Raw genomic sequence first — 21102 nt, forward strand, 5'->3', positions numbered from 1 at the left:
TCATTTTACTGTTTTAGATTGACCACACAGGTTTGTAGCCATGTAATGGTAGGCAGAGCAAAAACAATGGAATTTTAGTTACTCTATGTGCAGTAATCATGCAATTCCTGTTTAGATTTTTGAAATTTTAAAATAGCTCGTGGACTCCTCCCTACCCCTTTGTTACCTCCCTAAATCATCTGGGATACAGAAGCTCCAGATGCAGAGGCTCTGTGGATGTAGGGTGCTGGTTTGTTTTGTTTTAATTTAGTTTTTGGTCAATCAAATTGTGATAGAAATGAGTTTGACATTTTTACTCAGTCACCAGACACCTGAGAGTCCAGGGTCAGTGTCCATTACAGTGACACACTGCAGTCTCAGGGGCTGCAAGACAGTGTAAAAAGCCTGGGCTCTCGAATCAGAAAGTGGCTTTCCAGATGATAGCTGTGTAAACTGAGGCAAGTATCTTCACCTCTTTGATCCTCAGTTTCCTTACATGTGAAATGGAACTAACGACACTTGCCTTGTGTAGCTGTTGTGTGGCACACAAAATGACAGCCATATTTCATCTTATTGCCAGTTTGTAGCAACACTTTTTTTAATAGGAAACCTTTTGTGGTTGATCCTTGGTGCAATTTTTTGCCACCTTTAAAACATGAAATAAAACACATTTTCATGCTCAGTGTGCAGTTGCTTAACACACACATTTAAGGTAAACAGCATTGGCCCTTGACCAACTGAAAATTGTTCAGGTTTCTCTTTAGGCACAAGTGCTATCTGTGTTCTCAGATCCCACAGGGAGCCAGTCCCCTGGTTCTGCAGCTGTAGGACGGACCTCACAGAAGCAGCTGGGTCTCTGGTTTCTCTTAGGACTTTCAACCCAATTTAGAAATCCCCCACCTGATTTACTCGCTTTCTTTTCCCCACCTGGACCACAAATCTGTCTTTTCCTTCTCCTCTTAATTTCTCCTCATCCCTCTCAAATACCAATTTAATATTTTCCTACAAATTTTATAGTGCCTTAATTAGTATTCATCATCACTTGGGGAAGATCGTATATTCTTACATCATTATATGGACTTTTCATGTTAATGAAACTTCTAACAATTAAGTGTGCGCTTGAAATTCTTCCCTTTAGCAGTTATGACTGCATTTCTAGAATCTGTTATGGTATTGAAAAAAATACATTAAAGGTAGATATCATCAATATGTTTTGTTCTTAATTGTAATAAAATTAAAACCACCTAGAATCGTGTTATGATAAGTTCTATAATTAAAAAACTGTAATTCTTCCCTACCTTCCAAAGGTATTTCAGAGATTAATTAGGGTTTTTAATTGTGCATGAGATTTATCAAGTAAGGGCACAACCTTGCTACTATTATCTATTTTTCATTTGGATAACTTCGAAGTTTTCACTTGTTAAAAGCTATTTAGATGTGACAGTAATAGCCAGTCTCTAATTTTTTACATTTTCGGATTTTTCTTTTCTTCAAAAAAACAATTACTGCTCCACAAATGTATTTTTAACTTAGATTTTTAAAATTCTCATTTTTAAGGAAATAAGCTTTGGAGAAGATATATAATGCCTCCTTGACAATTCTGAAAACTGAAGCGCCGGGGCTACCGACTGAGGTGGGATTTCAGGAAAATCCGGCCCTTGGTGAATCTCCGGGGATTCTCTCTGGATGGGTCTGGACCAATCCGCGCTGCCCCAGCTCCGCGCTCGGACCGGGCTGCGCCGCAGACGTCTCGCCGCGCTTGCGGACACACCCCTGCAGACCTGGCCCCGTCCTCCCAGTTTCCCTTCCCAAATGCCTCAGAATCGTGATCACAGCAATCAAACGACTCGGTGGGTCATGGTAGTTCCCAACCTCTTCTAAAAAGAGACGCCCTTTTAAAATTCAAAATAATTTAGCAGACCCCACCACCACCACCATCCAGACTGTGATAGCTGTACTTTCAAATTCTCTGTTGATTGAGAAAACTTAAAAACGATCAAAAGCTTCAATAGATTGTGTAATACTTTCAAATGCCTGTATACTTTATTAATCATACTATTTGCATACATCTGAATTTATTTATTTATGGAGTATGCTCACTAAGTGTACAGGCACTGCTTGGTGCACAAATGGCTTCGCCCACCCCTTGCACAGGGAAGCCCCCAGGGTCCCCAGGAGGCGCCCAGGGTCCAAGGCCCGGGGCCGGGAGCTGCTACCGAGGACGTAGAGGCGCTAGGTCCTGCCTTCTACCCTAAACGTTCCTTTAAGCCGGATTCCCAGGGGCTGCAGGCGGCCCTTCCTGCAAGTCGCCGGGGCATCGCAGGGCATCTGCTGCCCCCTATCGGTGGTGAGGCGAACAATAACCCGAACCCAGTTAGAATCGACTAGAAGAGGCCTCTTGAATAAAAGAATATTCCATGACTACGCAGTAGCCAGAGGACTCTCAGAGCCTGTTTTCCGCAGACATCCAGCTCCGGCTGCCGCGTTGTAACGCAGGTGTCCGCCAGTCAAGGAGAAGATGATGGATTGTGAGGAGCAATCTGACGCTGCTTCGGCGAAGGCAGGGAGCGGCGTGGGTTGCGGGGTCCCGGATACACCCAGGGTTCACCTTGTGTTTTCCACCCTCCCATTCACCAGTCCACCTCGTCCTTAGGAAAAGCGTTTGCCCTCACTCGGGACGGGGATGTTCCTTAGGGCACAGCGTGGTGTTTTCCCAAGCCCCTGAAACACCTGTCCCCTCATATTACACCTTGAGCAGAGTCCAGTGACCTCTGCTGCAGAGGTGACAAAGGCCACTCTCCTTGAGTAGCCGCCTCAACTGTGTCCAGGAATGGCCTTCCAACAGCGTGTTACTTCTCTGATCCCTTTGGTGGGAATATGAATATGCTTCAGAAAAGTCAAATAAATACTGAGAAGAAAACTCTCGGACACCCCCGGCTACCACTGATGCCCGTACAGTGAAAGTTCCTGCCAGGACCGCACAGGTAAAATTCGCCTGCCCCGGGACACAGCCGAGGCTGCTAGCCGACTGAGAACGTGTGTGACAGTTACGTACTGAGATATTTCTAATTTTATTTTCATTATTTTCTCCCACCCCACTACCACTCCCCTTCCACACACACACACACACACACACACTTTGCAGTGTCCTAACTTGTTCACTCTTGTCCATATTTGCCTTGGCCCTTTTGGGAAGAAGGCAAGAGAAAGATGAACGAAGGTGAGTGGGGGAAGGGAGGGAGGGGAAGAGGGAGAATCGCCTTCTACGCAAGACTTTAAGCCGGAAGACGCCCCGGCGGAGGGTCTTCAGGACGACAACGGAAAAGTCCCACTACACGCTCAGAGCGCTGGTGCTGGCGCCCCCAACTGCCGGTGGCAGCAGGAGATCCGGGATCCAGTTGGTCCCCTCCGAGGGTTCCGCCCGCCCGCGCTGGCGGTGGGGCCCTCCAGGGTCGCTGCGAGTCTGGGAGAGGAAGGAGGCTCCGCTGGCTCCGTTCTCCCTCCCAGCTCGCCGTGGCCATGGCCCCGCCAAGTCTCCGCTCCCGAGCGGCCGCAGGTGCCGAGTGGCCGATCCCCGGAGCGAGTGAAACGCGGGCCTCGCCGCCCCATCCCGTCCCCGGCTCCAGGAGGGTCTCCGGCGGGTGGCCGCGTCCCCTCGGTCCGGCGCCCCTTCCCCGCGGCCTGTGGGCGCGGCGCGCAGGGGCGCGGGCGGGCGGCGGCTCCCGGGCGCGGGCGGAAGGCGCGGCACCGCCTCGGTCACGGCCGCCGCCGGGCTCAGGCGGAAGCCCGGGCTCCGGAGGGGCGGGGCCGCCGCGCCCGGCGAGGCCCAGGGCTCCGGGCCCGGGCGCGCCCGTCGGTGCAGCAGCGGAACCCCGGCGGCCGCCGCGCCCGCCAGGCACCGATGGCCCCTGGTCAGCTTCAGCGCCCTCCCCGCGCGTGGTGGGGCGAGGCCGTGCCCACGCGTGTCCGTCCGGCTGCGCGTCTGTCACTTGCACACTCGGAGCCCCTCCGGCCGCGCAGGCCCCGGCTCTGGGGTTGGCGGCTCCCGCGTCTGCCACCTCCAGGACCCGGAGCCGCCAACCCCAGCCTCCCGGCGAGCCGGGACTTCCCGGATGGGGCCATGCTTTCCTTCCAGGACAACCAGGGCTCCTCCCCTCCCGGCGATCTTTCTAGGAGGCCACCTCCAGAGATTCCGAGGCGATTTCCTCCCTGCCGGTACCAAACCGGTAACTCCTCTCACTGAAGACACCAGGGGGACTGACAAGCTGAGTGAGTGGCGAGGGACCACCACCACCGAAAAACCCAGCGTTCCACGTGCGCGGACTGTTTTGATCGGTGGGTTAATGGGGGATAGAGGTCCGCTCTCTATTTTTGATAGCCCTGATTTTCAAGCTTTTTACAAAGTTACGTTGTCCTGCTTTCTGCTCGGTCAACAACACAGAAAATGGAATATTGCTTTTTTTGTGATTCAGAATCAATTGTCATGACAGTGACTTGGAGATTTTCCCGGCATCTTGTGAGATAAAATGGAGATGCACACGTAGGTGAGAGTCGTTGTGTTACACGGTGGCCGCTGCATCGGCCGGCAGCGTCCCTGAGCCTCGTTCCCTGCCCCTCTCGGCTCTCCCACCTAGTGGGACTTCTGTCATTTAATTATTGTTTAATTATCCTGAGGGTCTAAGAGTAAGCATAGGGCAAAGATTGAGCACAGCACTTAAACAGTTCCTTCAAACTGTCTTCACCTTTCTTAGGGAAGTAATTCCTGGGCTGATAAAGAATTTCAGATCTGAGGGCAAAAAATAAGTTGCTAAAAAAAAACCCCACTTCAGTTATACTTCTGTTATTTATTTAATAGATATTTATGGAGCACCTACCCCACACCAAACACACACACACACACACCCCCACACACCCCCATACATACATACATACTATGGGCTATACAAATGATAATATAGGACATCTGTTGAATGCTTAGTATGAGACAGGCAATATACTTGTTTTAAAAGCATTATATCATTTTACCCTTCCAGGGACAATAAGAAGTAGATGCTATTATCCTTATCCCTCCTTTATAGATGAGAAAAATGAGATATTGCAGACTGGAAATAACTTGCTCAAGGTCCCCCGGTTAGTAAGTGGCACAGCAGGGACTTCAAGCCAGCCAGTCTGATGCAGAGTCCACAGACTCAACTGCTAAACCAGGTCCTCCAGTCAGATCTGAGAATCTGCACGTTTTGGAACCACCTCAGGTGAACCTAAGGCAAAGGAGACCTTGAGAAGCATGAATATGGTCACACTCCCTCATCTTCCTGATCAGAAGGCAGACCCGAAGAAGTGATTTGTCCAAAAACACACAGTTAATTAATTGCAGAATGAGATCTAGAGGGCCGGCCACCTCCTCATCCCTTGTGGAAAGACTGTCTACCATCCTAACCACATCGGCTCAGTCCAGGAGGAGTCAAAGAATGTAAATAACTCAGCAATTACAGTAAATGTACAGTCAGATCTGGAATATCCTTAGCTTCCTCTTCTAATTGCTTGCCTTCTGGATATTTGACTGTGGTAGTTTCTCTCCCAGAGGGAGAGAGAAACCAAGTGAAACTCAATTATTTTATTTCTGCTAATGTTAACTGGTAAGAACTCTAATTTTCAAGAGAAAAAGGGGCAGGGGGGTGGGGAGCCAGGAGGTTTGATGGCAGAAAAGGCTAGAACAAGTTCCTAAATGAAGACCTGCAGGTGATCCCTAGATTTTGGCTTCCGTGCTACCCATAACGGCCATTGCCGTAGTGAGGGCTTAAAGTGGGGAAGAAGTGAAATGGACGCCACGTGGAACACAACTGTTCCTCCACTCTTCCTCTTCCTGTGCACCCAGGCCTGCCCCGGTTTTGATATTTGAAAAGTGAGGAAAAGGAGAAGGAAATAAATGAAGAGAGTATGATGAATTATCCTGGAACAACTTCTACTTTTGTTTGGGAGAGTGAAAGAGTTATAGTACTGAAAAGAAATACCTAGGCCACGGTTCCTCCATCCTCAGCCTCAAGCACTGAGCATAGATAGTCATAAATTGTCATTAAACAAATAGATTTGGCCTGCTTATAACATCTTGACTTCTACTTCTTTTATTTATTTATTTATTTATTTTTGCTGGGGAAGATTAGCCCTGAGCTAACATCTGTGCCAGTCTTCCTCCACTTTATATGTGGGTCGCTGCCACAGCATGGCTGATGAGTGGCGTAGGTCTGCACCCAGGATCCAAACCCAGAAGTCCCAACCCCAAAGCGGAGCATGCTGAACTTCACCACTACACCACAGGCTGGCTGCTGTTTTTGTATTTTTTTTAATATTTTTCTTTTTAACCTACTCTCAGATCATAGGGATGTTGAGAGGCTGTGCAGGAACCCTGGGGACTGCTGCCTTTTCTCAACAACTCTGACCAAATCATTTCCTTATGTAACATCATTTAATGATTCCTCATCATCTCTAGGGAATAAAATTTGACTCATTAACAAGGAAAACAAAATATTACATGCTAAAGCCCCTGATTACTTCCCGCCCACAACTCTGCCACTCACTGAAACTTTGATCAAGAGGAAACTAGCTGTAGTCCTTGAACATACACGCCGTCTCCCGCCTTCGTGTTCTTGCATTATCCCCATCCTCTCCCTGGAATTCTGTCCTCCCTTGTCCTCTTGGTAAATACCTATTCATTGCCCCAAACTCTGCTCAGACAGCGCCACACCTGTGAATTCTTTCCTGACCCTCTGCTCCATCCCCCAAAAGCAATCATCTCTTGTGCATGTGGAGGCCACTTCTCTTCCTTATGTTCTCTCTGATGGTTCTGAGTCTGTGGAATGATTTTTTTCCATATCCCTTGCCTTCTGTTCAACTGGAGCTCCTTGGGGATCTGTCTGTATAAACTTTGTTTAGTGTATCTGAAAAGTTAGGGAACAGAGGGTTAACTTACCTTTAAGTAGAATATTATTTCCATTTTGAAATAATATGCTCAGTATGTTTAAAGCAACAGGTCCATTAGTTATATAGTACAGAATGTCCAAAAAATATGGAAACAGAGGAAAACATAGTGTATTTATTACGCTTTTTTCAGATTACCTCATTACTTTAAATTTAGAGGTACTTAACCTAAAAGGTTTCTGGAGTCTGAATAACATACGGAGCATATTGCTTGACAATGTAACTAAAATACTGTTTAAATATAAGTATATCCTGTTTGCTGAATTCCCCACCCCTTCCAGTCCCAGCACCTAACACTGTCTGGTGCCTGACGCATCATAAGTGTCCGCTGAATTGTTCTAAGCTGAACAAAGCAACAGGCTTTGTCCACTGGTCCACGGTCTTCTGGTTCTCGCTCCGCCCCGGTCCAGCTCTGTCTCTCCTTTTGGTGAGCTCTTACTAGCTTCAGTCCCTTTGTCAGTCACAGTCCTGTATGTGCTCTCGTTCAGTTTGAATTAATGCTTTTGCCTAGAGTGTAATTGCTTACATGCTTTAGACATTTATTAGGGAAGGGAGACCCCAGACTTTTCCTCGTTGATGACAGGACAAGTTATTGAGGGGTAGAGACAGTTAATGGAGCAATAGAGCAGATAAGGCCCTAAACCAACAAGTGGGTCATTCATTCATTTATTCAACAAATTTTTTTTTCCAGCACTCATTACCTGTCAGCCTCTGGCCAGGCAACAGCCTCCCAAACCTGCAGAGGCACTGTTTTCTACCCAGCATCTCCGGTTGTACTTGTGGCAGAATTTCCTACTGCTGGAAGCTTATGAGTGGGCAAATACTTTCTGTACCTTCTGAGACCACGAGGGCATGCCAAAACCAGCCACTTGAAGTAAGGGCTTTGCGTGGATACGTTTCCCTTGTCCATAACTGTTTAGTGAATAAGGAACTTTGTGTATATTTGTGCAAAATTTAAGAAATAATTGAGAGCTATTTAATCACACCTCTGGAGCACAAATATATATATACCTAAAGTCCACATCCCTGACAAATGGTCTCACAGTAACAAACTGATCTCATATGATGAGACAGCTGCTTCTCTAGAAGGGTTCACTTAGCATTTAATATAACAATACTCTAACTATCATACATGTTTGTTTATTTAGATATATTAGCAACGTGCATATACTCACTTCAGGTAATTAATGAGGAAGAAAGCCTGTGATATTGTAGGTACAGTTGAATATACTTTTTAACATCATTAAAGTACATGTTGTACATCACTAGGGAGGAGATTCTAGAACTTTACATTCTTTAGTCCTGAGGAAAATAATGTGGAATATAGTAAGATATGAAGAATTAGTGGAGTCTGTATTTCTGAAGAGTGGCTATATTCTCTAACAAAAATCATTTTGGGAACTCTTGGCCCAAGAAGCATTTCTTAGATTACAGGTTTGAGAAATAGGGGGCAAGTGTCGTCACCCCCAGTGAGGGGTATTTTTAGAAGTGCAGTTTTTATGTTTTTTTCCCTCAGAGACATTCAGGTCATGTCTCAATTGGCAAAGCAACCAAAAATATCCAGTCAGTTATCTGAGTAATTTAGGCCCCCAGATAAACTATCTTTGTTTGAATTACCTCAGCAGCGTCACCCTTACAATCATATTAGCTTAAAGTAGCAACGACAACATGATAGATTGGAAATATCTGGCGTCAGATGATGAAGATTAAAATCCCAACTCCTCATTTCTCAGCTCTGTGACCTTGGCCTTGCTGAGCTTCCTTCCTGTTTGGTTACCTCCTTGGTGAAACAGGTGTATCCCAACTGCCCTGTCTACCATTAGGGAGGTGTTGTGAACATCAATAAGGTCCTGTGTGTGAAAACTGCACCTTGACCTGCAGAGCAGTTCAAATATATGTTTTTGATGTAGGTCATACAATTTTAGGTCAAAAGAAATATTCCTTGAAATGAATTTTAAAAATATCCCACTCCTGGGTATTTATCCAAAGAACTTGAAGTCAACAATTCAGAAAGACTTATGCACCCCTATGTTCATTGCAGCATTATTCACAATAACCAAGATGTGGAAGCAACCCAAGTGCCCATCGACTGATGCATGGGTAAGGAAGAGGTGGTGTATATATACAATGGAATACTATGCAGCCATAAAAAAGACAAAACCGTCCCATTTGCAACAACATGGATGGACCTTTAGGGTATTATGTTAAGCTAAAGACACCAGACAGAGAAAGACAAACACTGCATGACTTCACTCACATTTGGAAGGTAAACATGGACAAAGAGAACAGATTAGTGGTTACCAGAGGGGAAGGGGGTTGGAGAGTGGGCAAAAGGGGTAAAGGGGCACATATGTATAGTGACAGATAAAAATTAGACTATTGGTGGTGAGCACGATGCAGTCTATACAGACACTGATTAATAATGTACACCTGAAATTACACAATGTTATAAATCATTATGATCTCAATGAAGTAAAATAAATATTCCTTGAAATTAATTAAGGAAATATTCAAATTGTTTCTTGGAATCACTCACAGAATAGAATTCTCTAAATTAGATACCCAAAAACCACTTTCTCAAATGTTTGTCCATTTTGGGTTTTCTTGTATTTGATCAGTAAAATGAGTTCTGATCCTACTGTAGCTACTAAACAATTTCTACTCTGACTCCTAAACCAGTGAAGAAAGCATCAGTGCAGTGACCATAAGTATCATTGACTTCTCTTGTCATCTGACAGTTTATTTTACTATGCATTCGCTGGATTCATTATTAGCATCTGTGCTGATAGCCTTGAACAAACATTTATAAATTCTGTAGCCATTTATCCAAACATTTGTGAGTTTATATGCAAGGCAGATGAGAAAACTGAGGATCAAATAAGTCCTTTTCTATTGTAGATCCTCACATTTGATTATGAAACCGCTTTTTGCCTAAGCAAAAAGATGCGATGAATTCATAATTCTAAACTAGTGCTGTTGAAACTGGAAGTGAAAGGAAAATGTATTCATAAAAATAGCTGTATAAGACTTAAGCAACAAGAGGCATCATAACGCAAAACAACACCCATTTCTTCCAGTTAAGTTTTCTTAAATGAGATGGGTCTGCTTCATTTCTCACCTCTATCTTCCCCTATAGTTTGGGGATTAACGATTAAAATGTGTATCCTTTTCATAATAATTGCATTAACATGCCCCCCCCCACCACCTAACTACTGGTAAAAACAGAAGAAAAATTATTGTAAAATGGAAATACAAAGAAAGCCTAACTCAAAACATTTTTTTTTATTTTGGGTAAGGAGAGGGAAAATTTGAGCATCACTGCCCTAAATAAGTTACGTAAGAACTGTATGTAAAACTAAGTTTGTTACATCTTTATATCCTATGAGGTTATAAGCATCTTGAGCAACTGGTCAAATTGAGCTCCTTTCCAACAGGTAAGGAGACCAGGTCTGAGAATATTCTGGAGTCCTCTACAGAGGGGAGGGCAGTGATTGGCAACTCCCATCTCTTTGCAAACAAGAAGCCATGTTCTCTGGAGGTTTCCCTGGAAAGGCCAAGAAGTGAGTAACGTTCAGATGCAGGGTTGCAAAGGTGTCCAGGGGATTCTAATATGAATATCTGTGTGTGTGGGCATGTTAAAGAGACTCCGCAGAGACGAATGTTCAAAACACTAGAAAACACCCACTAGAATTATTAATGCCTCTTCAGGGTTATGATTGTATTTTCCTGATTAATGTGGTAAATTAAACTGTTCTTAAGTGAACAGAATAAAAGATAGGTCCGTGTCTACACAAGAGTATTAGAGATGACGAGAGAAGGTATTTCGTGATCCACAGTGCCAATGAGTGGATTTCCCAAGCAGAATCAGTCTGTGTCACAAGAAAAGGAAAGAATGAGTTGGAAACCCTCACAGCATCTCCACAGCTCCCGGTCATTTGTAACTTTATTCTATTTCCAGTCTTCCTTGATGAACAGGGGGCCTGATTTCTTGCTTTTCATTAGCTCGGTTTTCAGTGTTGTCTGAGAGAGACGGGTTTGCCAGCAAAAGCTCCATAGCCATGAGTTACAGTGAATTCAGTGGGGTGACCACAGCCTGGCGGAGATGGACTTGACTGTGAGCGGCTTGGAACGCTGTACCCCTGGCCTCAGCGCTCGGGACTTCTCTCTGCAGAGGGTGTGTGTCAATCTGCACAATGTCTCTTTTAGTATATAAACTTCCAAAGAACACGCAAAATTTATATTTTACTCATTCTATATAAAGGTTCTAGAACAGGGCTGTGAAAAACCAGCTGCTCTGTTTTTGGAGACGTTCCCTATAGCTTATTAATTATTAGTGAGTAAAATTTAATAGTGGTAAAATTTTTTGAGAAATTAAAAATATTAGTAAATAATAGTTGACATGTTTTTCCAACTGTGAACTCATGTAACAGTTAATTCCTGAGTACCCACTATGTACCAGGCACTCTTCTAGGACCTGAGGTTACAGAAAGTGTTAAGGGCAGAATTATGTCTCCCCCCTAAATTCAGATGTTGAAGCTTGACCCCTAATGTGATGGCATTGGGAGGTGGGGCCTTTGGAAAGTAAACAGGATTAGATGAGGTCATGAGGGGGACCCTCATGATGAGATTAGTGCCCTTATAAGAAGAGACACTAGAGAGCTTGCTGGCTCGCTCGCTCTCTCTGTCTCCCCTCAGGCACATGCACAAAAAAGTCATATGAAGACATAACGGGATGGCAGCCACCTACAAGCCAAGAAAAGAGGCCTCAGAATGAAACTTACTTGCCAGCACCTTGATCTCAGGCTTCCAGCCTCCAGAAAAATGAGAAATAAATTTATGTCATTTCAGCCACTCAGTCTACAGTATTTTGTTATGGCAGCCCGAGCAGACTACGACAGCAAGAAACAAAACTGACAAATAACATAGAAGTAAAATCTACAGTGTGTCAGGTGGTTATAAGCACAGGGGACAGAAATAAAGGTGGGAAGGACAATGGGTGGGGGTTATAATTTCTTAAAGGAAGACTTCACTGAGAGGGTGACCTTTAATTAATGACCTGAAGGAGGTGAAGAGCCAGCTGTGCAGCATGGGGACAGAGCAGGCCAGGGGGAGAGCAAGTGCCAAGACTCTGAAGCACGAGTGCGCCTAGCAGGGGAGAGCCAGGAGGCGGGTGTCCCTGGAGTGGGTGGGGACAGGAGAGGAGGAGCAGATGGGGTGAGAGGTAACGAGTGGGTGGTGTGGACCCATAGCACCTTGAGGTCGTGGTGAGGGCATGGCCTTTATTCAGAGTGATCACGGAGGGTTCTGAGCAGAGGCGTGACCTGAGCTGTCTTATGTTTTATGAGGAGCACTCTGTCTGCTGAGTTGAAAATAACTAGAAAGAGCCCAGCTGGAAGCAGGGAGACAGGAGCTACTGCAGTGGCCGAGGTAGGAGACGACAGTGCAGAGTGGCGGTGGTGGAATTAGTGAAACGTGGCATATGTGTTTTGAAGGAAGAGCCAATAGTATTTGCTGAGAGCTTGGATGTGGGGTGTGAAAGAGAGGAGTTTTTAAAAACAACAACAAGGCTGGACTTGGAGCGAGAGAGGTTGGGCTGCCGTTACCTGAATTGGGGAAGACTGTGTGAGGAGCAGGGTGGGAGGGAGAAATCGGGATATTTTAAGTGCAAAATACCCCTTATGTATTCAAGTAGAAATACCAGACAGGCAATTGGATATACAAGTCTTGGGGTTCAGGGGAAACATTTCAGTCTGAGCTGGAGATAAAAATTTAGGAGTTCATTTAAAGCTCTGTAAAGTGCAAGGATGCTAATCAAAATATGTGACAACCAGTGTGGTAATGGTACTAACCAATCAGAAGGTACTGGAGCACAGTTCTAAAGTGCCAGGTATTAACATTTTAGAAACTAGGTCATGGGTAGGTGTGGGGGTCCCAGAGAGAGGCTGGAGTCGGGGGGTGGGAGAGGGCATCAGAGTTTGAGAGCAGCTCTTTCCTAATGGGAATGGAAATACGTCAACATTTTATCAAGCAGTATAGCATACCAGTGCACAGCAGTTGGAAAACAGCCCTGAAGGAGTGTAGAGAAGGAAAAGAACAAGAAGTCCAAGGATGCCCTGGGCAGCCCAGTATTTGGAGGTTGGGGATAAGAGGAGGACAGCAGAAGAGACTGAGGAGAAAGAGCCAGTGACACAGGAGAAACGCCAGGAAGGTGGTGTCCTAGAACAGTGACTCTCGGGTCCAGTTTGCCTGAGATGGTCCAAGCTGGTATCTGCGTCAGTGTATTGAGAACTAGTGCCCATCTTTCACTCTCAAAAATGTCTTTATTCTGAAGAAAACTTATATGGTCTCCTTACAAAGAAGCCAAGTGAAGAAAGTAGTTTAAGTGGAAGGAATGACCAACTATTTAAAATGCTGCTGCTAAGTGAAGTAAGAGGAGGACTGAGAACTGGCCACTGGATTCAGTCTCACGGAGGCCACCTTGTCAGGAAAGCAGCTTTGGTGGCGCAGGAGGCATGACAACCATAAGTCAGAGGAGAATGGGAAGAGAGCAACTGATGGCACTGAGCAGAGACAAATCTCTTCAGAAGTTTTGCTCTTAAAAAAAAAAAGGCCGAAAATTGATGAGGAGTGGGTGGTTGGAAGGGAAGGAGAGTCGAGACAGGGTTCAGGTAATGTGGTGGACTGAATGCACGTGTCCCCCCAAATCTGTATGTCAAAGCCTAAGCCCCAGTGTGATGGTGGGCCTCTGGGACGTGATTAGGTCATGAGGGTGGAGCCCTCGTGAATGGGATTAGTGCCTTATACAGGAGACCCCAGAGAGCAAGAGCTCCATTGTATGAGTGACTATATTAACATTATATATTAAAATATCTTCTTTAACCTAAAAGTTCCTATTTTTCTTCGGATTTTAAGCATTTTCCTGGGCCCCTCAAAGTAAGGTGGGCCCTAGGCACTGTGCCTGCTGTGTCTGTAGAGCCGTGGCCCTGGATCTCATTAAGGAGGAGAAAGGGGTAGGTTTGTGCACAACGCAGGGTTGGCCTGAGACAGAAGCCCTGGTTGTTCATCCACAGGAAGAAGAACGAAGGCCAAGAACAGGGGCGCAGGTACGGGGTAGACGTCATACTGGGAGTTTGTGCAGGGTGGGTATTTTGGGGTTTTTTCCCTGCTTGTTTCTTTTTCTCAACTTAATCATAAGCACAGTCATAAACTAAGAGTGGGGATGGTGGAGGAACTAAAGAGGTTTGAAGAGAAGAAAACAGATGGAACAGCCGCCAAGGGGTGTGGGAGAGTGGCTGGACTGGGGAAAATGCAGTAGGATTCCGGGGCAGCACTGAAAGCCCCCCTAAGGTTAGGTGAGGAATGTAAAAGGAGACCAGGCAGCATGAGTTGCGTGGCTTTTCTCCAGCCACGTTCAGCTGCCCAGTGGCATGGCAGAGCAGGAGGAGAGTTGGAATCAAGCAGGGATGGAGTTTACCAAGGGAGCACAACGAAGCGAGAAGCAGCAGGGCAGTTAACATGTATGCAAAAGTGTGCTTGTAATAACGGACACGGAATTCAAGCTGGGTAAGGACGGAAGAGGGGATATGAGGGGACTGAGGACATCGAAGATGGGGCTTGAGCGTAGATCCTGGTGGGTCCAAAGAGCTGGAGTTAAACTGTAGAGGAAGTGAATTGGAGTGGTGGCCGATGATGGGGTAAGAATCAAATGTTTGAAATCGAGATGATGGAGGGATGTGCAGTTCTTAATGAGGAGGTCTACAGGTAACACTCGATATTTGTTATGCAGACTGCAAATAATACTCCATAATCCCATAGACTTTCCAAATGTAACCACTGTTAAAAATTTGATCAAATGTGTATCACACATACATATATACATACAAAACACACAGTGCTTCAGTTTTGGTTTAATTATTTTCTTACATAAATGGGATCATGCTACATTATCCCATTCCTTATTTTTTCACTTAACAATATATTCTGGAATTTTCATGACCGTTTACATAGATCTACCTCATTTCTTAATGGCTTTTTTTTTTTTTTAGTTACATGAACTTCCAATTGAACGATCTACTGGAATATTCTAAACCTGTTTCATGTTTATCATGGCGGGTGGAATGGGAAACTAACGAAGCTCAGGTCTGGGTTCTTCCCTTTCTCAGACCCTTTCCACGACCCTGGGCGGGGGTTAGCAGAATATTCATATGGCCGTAGGTTTTTGGAAAATTTACAAGAGTAAGATATTTCAAACATGATTGGTTAAGACCAAGTCTCTTTCCACATTTCCTCCATGGCACGTTCCCTGTTTTGGACGGTGTTGTAGAGACTGTGAGCATTCAAATAAATACTCACTTCCAACTGAATTCATTTCTGAATAGATATGCATTTTCATACCTAATTTTGAATTCTTTTTCCTAAAGAGGGCCTTTACGACTGAATAAGCTTTAGACCCTACGAAGCCTGGATCTGCCCCTACAGGTTTAGCAACTCTCCTTAACAGCCTATTTCCTCAGTGATGTCTAGACCCCTGGCTATTCCTGCTGACCCCAGCATGTGTTGCTGAATCACATAGCGAGAGTTCTCCCCCCTCCCTCGCCTCTTCCTTCTCCTTCCGTGAAAGCCAGCAGTGAGGTGGCCAGAGGACTTTCACTTTCCTGGATCCAGTTATTGCCCCTCAAACTGATTTTAGGCAATTATGAAAACACGCAAATAACTCTGTCTCCAGTGCTCTAATTTGGAGTGTTTATTTCTGTCATTGTTGCCTTAATCTCTGCATCAAAGCAGATAATCATTAACTGAGAATTTTAGATATACAAGATAATTTAGAGATTATCTAATCCTCTCCTCTCTCCTTTTAGAGCTTTGAGAGCTGAGATGCAGAGTAGAAGGCCCTATGACTGTTTATGATTCTACAGAGAAGGCTAATCATTTCTTAAGTAAGGCCGAGGCCTGTGTTAAGTGGGAGGTGAGAAAATGGAGTGAGGCAGGTCCCGGCTCAGAGACGGAACACTGCTCACCACCCCCTTGTAAAATTCAAGCACGGCTCCCCGGCTAACAGACACTAATGACTATAATAAAGTAAGGAGGGTTTAGTTAGGCAATAAACAATTACAGCTGACAACAGGGTGTAAACTTGATGCCTTAATTAATGTATTGACCAATAGCTCTTTCTGGGTTAAGAACCCTAGCCTTAATTCAGCCATAATATCTGTGTTCTTTTTTTTTTTTTAATGTACTAGGACTAAACCACGTTCAATATTCAAATAATAATTTCACAGAGTAAGGTATTAGAAAAACACAGAGACTCAAAATAAACCCAAGTTTGGCCACACTTTCCTCTATGAGTGATGATACTTTGACTTACCTCACAGTATTATGAAGATTAACAAGATTATGCCTATAAGTATTCTAAGCTCTTTGGATTTAAAAGCTGCAGTTGGCTGGCAGTGACATTTCCTTTATGTCTGGCCTGTGTGGTTCATGTGGTAATGAGATATGACTGTAAAGTAGGGAGACTAACTTTGGACAAGCATACCCCGTTAAGACTCCTGCATCCAAACCTTTGTCCTGCCATGTGGTCACGATGGGAGACTGGGTACTTATTTTGAGGAGGCTGCCATTGCTTAACACATTTTCTGAACTGCTCTTTAGGAACTGCTTCGGAGGGAGCTTATGAGACATGGGAGAAAAGCAGCCTACTTATGGTTTAGGGAAACTGTAGAAATACATAAAAGTCTTTAAAAACAACAACAACTCATTTGGCAGGTAACTCAGTACCCTGCAGAGACAAAGTTCTCTGTCTAGCAAAGAGGCAATTGCATAAGAAGGCATATGTCAGGTTGAAACTCCTATAGAGTTGTTATAAGGCTATCAAAAGCATTTTTAAGCACATCTATGCATGTGACATTCTCCTGGAAGATAGGAAGAGGAATTTTTTGAATATGAAAAGTAAGACATCTAGCGAGCAGTGATTTGACAGGTCATATGCTGGCCAATGATTTTAACAAGAGTGAACATCTGTGTAGTACCTTATAATTATTTAAGCATTTTTATTGTACATTGGTTCATCTTATCTTCACAACCCTAAGATATTGCAAAGACAGACAGTATTATCATCTTCATTTTACTTATGTAAAAATTCAAGCTTAAAAAGTTGAGACAAGACCGAGTTGACACAATTAATAAATGAAGCGAACCTCAGACCCACCTCTTCTAACTTTTCACCCTGACTTTCAACATTATAACTAAGGTTTTCTAAAGTATGGTATGAAAAATTCTGGACCCCCCAATATGGTAAGTATAGTGATTTTATAATATACCAATAAATTCTTTGACATTACTCCTTTCGAAATTTGGAGCCTAAGAGAAAGGGTGGAATCTAATTCACCTTCTATTGAGTGTGGGGTGGGTTTAGTGACTCGTTAGTGGGTGTGATGGTGTGTAACTTCTGAGACTAGGTCATGAAAGACGTTACAGCTTTCTCCTCGCTCTCTTGTAGATTGTTCACTCTAGGGGAAGCCAGCTGCCATGCCATGAGTGTATTCAACCAGCCCTGTGGAGAGGTCCCCATGGTGAGGAACTGAGGCCTCCTGCCAACAGCCATGTGAGTGCGCCATCTTGAAAGCAGACCTTTCAGGCCCAGTCCAGCCTTCATATGACTACAGCCTCAGCCAACATCTTTGCTAAAACCTGAGGAGAGACTCTGACCCAGAATCACATAGCTAAGCCACTTCCTGATTCTCTGAAGCTATATAAGATAATAAAGCTTTTTGCTTTAAGTCTGTAAGTTTTGGGTAATTTGTTATTCAGTAATAGATAACTAATACAGTCCTTAAAGTATTCTATGATCAATTAAACTTGGGAAATCCTCTTAAAGATTCATAATGTCCAGTAGAGTATAAAGGTTCTTGAAAAGTCCTGCAGCAAAGCAGCCTGTTTTTACTTTTTTATAAAGCAATTTCAAGTCCCCTTTAACAAAACATCCTTTGCACCCCAAAGAACTAGTTTGGGACACTTTGAACTATAGCAGTCTGGGTCACTAGCCATTTCAGTTAACTGTAAACTTCCAAGTGAGCATTTAGACCAAATATCAAAAACTACACTACAAATCTAGCACACGTTTGGGCCTCTATTGGACATCCTCCAAAGCAAGGGCTTGGATTCTTTACAAACGTCAATGTCATAAAAGACAAAAACGTTTGGGGCAGATTAAAGGAAACTAAAAAGACATGTCAACTACCTGCAATCCTTGATTCTTCCTTAAATTTTAGACCAGAAAAAAAAATAGTTATAAAGGACATTATTGAGACACTTTGAGGAATTTAAATTTGGATGGTAGGTTAGAGAATAGTATTGTATTAATGTTAAATTGTCCAATTATAAGAATCATACTGTGGTTATGTAGGAAAATGTCCTTTTTCTTAGGTGATAACATGCTGAAATCTGTAGGGCTAAAGTGTCAAAATACCTGTAACTCTCAAATGATTCAGAAAAAATGTGGTGTGTGTATTTGTGTGTGTGTGTGTAGAGGAAGAGTTGAGAGGGATAGAGGGCGAATGTGAAGAGAAGAATCTCAAGGCCTCTGGAAGCACAACTACATATGAAGGTGTGGCGCAGGAGATGAAGGCCCACGCCTTGATGGCTGACTTTCAAGGTCTCTGCTCAGAGGCAGCCCTGAAAAACTGATGCAGGAAGTGAAATGCCTGTTCTGGGCTCTTCCCATTACTGAATCCTCCTCACCCTTCCAGTTATAGCATAAATCTCTCTTCCCGACCATCCTATCTGAAAAGGTTCTTCTCAGCTATGCTCCATCACAAAGCACTCTGTAAATCTCATAACACTTTCTCGGTCTTTAAATATCAAGTGTATTTATTCTACACGTCTTTATTGCTTCTCTTGTCCCACTGGATGGTATGTCCCCTGAGGACATGAATACTGCGTCTTCCATTTACTGCTCTCCTCCTATAACATGTACTCACTATATTTTTTTAGAGTGAATTAATGTCCTTTCCACTCTTCCTTTTCTACTGCATGGTAGTCCCAGGTGACTTCTCACATTCAAGAGGTGCCAAGTGCTTTTATGCTACACTCACACACACATACACACACACACCAGTGTCAATGCCCCATATCATATGATGATTACTTGTCTCCACAATCAGATTTTCCCTAGAAGTTAGCTGAGTGTCTGGCCTTAACAGATAGAGTGCTGGTTGAATAGCGTCCCCCAGAAATTCATGTCCACTCAGACCTCAGAATGCAACATTATTTGAAAATAAGGTATTTGCAGACATAATTAGTTAAGTTAAAATGAGGTCATACTGGATTAAGGTGTCCCCTAATCCGATGACTGGTGTCCTTATAAGAAGTGAAACAGAGGCACACAAACACACAGACACAGTGGGAAGAATGCCATCAGGAGGTGGGTGTCGTGATTGGAGCACTCCATCTACAGGACAAGGATCACCAAGGATTCCTGGCAACCACCAAAAGCTGGGAAGAGACGAGGAAGTGTTCTCCCCTAGAGCTTCCAGTGAGAGCGTGGCCCTGCTGACACCTGGATTTTAGACATCTAGCCTCCAGAACTGGGAGACAATAAATTTCTGTCATTCTAAGCCACCTGGTTTGTGGTAATTTGTTATGGCAGCCTAGGAAATGAAAACAGATGGTTTGTATAGATAGTTGTAAAACTTAACTAATGTGCTCAGATAGACCCTTCCCAGGTAAGCCTCCACTGTAGGCCTATAAACCCACTACAGTAACTGGCCCTGTGGGTCATCTCAGAGACTGACCACATGGAAAGAGTTTTGATAACAAATCCCCAGCCTACCAACTTGTTAAATAGGGGATGACAATTTACTTGTCATCCCTCTCAGAATATTTGCATTTTAATAGGGCACTTGGTCATTTCAATATTCTGGAATCCCTTTACTCAGGAGGGTTTCCCGAGTGCACACTCTGTCAGGTGGGGCTACAGGTCAGCCAGAGAACCAGCCTGGGACATGGAACCAGCTTTCCCTGAGTGCTTGACATCACACCCTAGAGCTCTCCACCTGCTCATGCAATGAGCTCGAGGAACCTACTGGATAGTCTACCTGGGGAATACAACAACACGTATATCTTCTATGGAAGAAGAGCATACTCTATCTGGAAAAGTTATTCTCAGTGTGAGCACAGTTTGGGGAGATATAAACAAAAAGTGAAGAGGACGAAAATTCACCAGCCATATAACCAGTCAAGCAAGGTTCCGCTAATCAACATTGGAGAACCTCACAGCACATCGTCTCTCGGCTTTGCTCCCAGCTCTCTGGCCTCTTGTCCTCCCCCTCCTTTAAATGCCCATCTCCTTCTGTCCATTCTGCAAATTGTTAATGTTTTTTACCTTTTTGTCCTGAGTCCTCTTTTTTTGTCATCCGACATACTTTCCTTTGAGTTTTGCATCTGTTTCCATTGGTCTCCATTACCATGCAATATATGGAGACATCGCCCCAATCTTTAACTCTAAACCAGGACTTCCTCCTACGCCACACACCATTAAATTCAACTGCTTACTAGATGACCCCCCTTGGACATTCCACAAATATCTCAAGTTCAGCGTCTCCAAAACCCAACCAATTGCTTTCACCACCAAATCTGCTTTTCTATCACTATCTAGCATGTTGCTTAAGTGAGAAACCTCAGTGTAACGAGCTCAATAATGCTCAGACTGTACTGCCTTTATTTGTCCTAAATTTAGTTCTTTCGAGCTTCAAGGGCAACCAAACTTCTAGTTCTCTCTGATTTTGTGAATACATTTTTGCCTACCCTTTCGTTGATCCATCATTTCTCCTTTCAGACTATAATCTTAATTTCCAAAGCCCAGCTCCATTTTTTTCAGGGCTTTAATAATTACCTTGGTCTTCTCCAACTCTTTTGTAAAAGTCTCGGAATAATCTAAATTTCTAACAATAGAGTCTGGTTACTGAAATTGTGACACATCAATATGATGAAGTATTAAAAATCATGTTCTAGATGAATATTTAATAACCTAAGAAATGCTTATGATTTCATATTATAAAAAGCAGGTTTTAAAATTATACAGAGCATGGTGATAAATTTGTTCCCAAAAAAAGGCATGAGCATAATAGTCAGGTAAATATTGCAGACCAA

The 21102-nt window shown here is 44.0% G+C and overlaps 1 protein-coding gene across 1 annotated transcript in view; it reads left to right on the forward strand.

Moving 5' to 3' along the window:
• Positions 1-1665: 1665 nt before the first annotated feature.
• LOC139045210 (basic proline-rich protein-like) overlaps positions 1666-21102 on the forward strand; it is a 79639-nt gene continuing 60202 nt past the window's right edge. Inside the window, exons 1-3 of the mRNA XM_070508527.1 lie at positions 1666-1839; positions 2134-2326; positions 3252-4205. Coding sequence (XP_070364628.1) covers positions 1666-1839; positions 2134-2326; positions 3252-4205 — 1321 coding nt within the window. The remainder of the gene's footprint in view (positions 1840-2133; positions 2327-3251; positions 4206-21102) is intronic.

Source organism: Equus asinus, chromosome 5 (genome assembly GCF_041296235.1).
Source record: "Equus asinus isolate D_3611 breed Donkey chromosome 5, EquAss-T2T_v2, whole genome shotgun sequence".
NCBI lineage: Eukaryota > Metazoa > Chordata > Mammalia > Perissodactyla > Equidae > Equus > Equus asinus.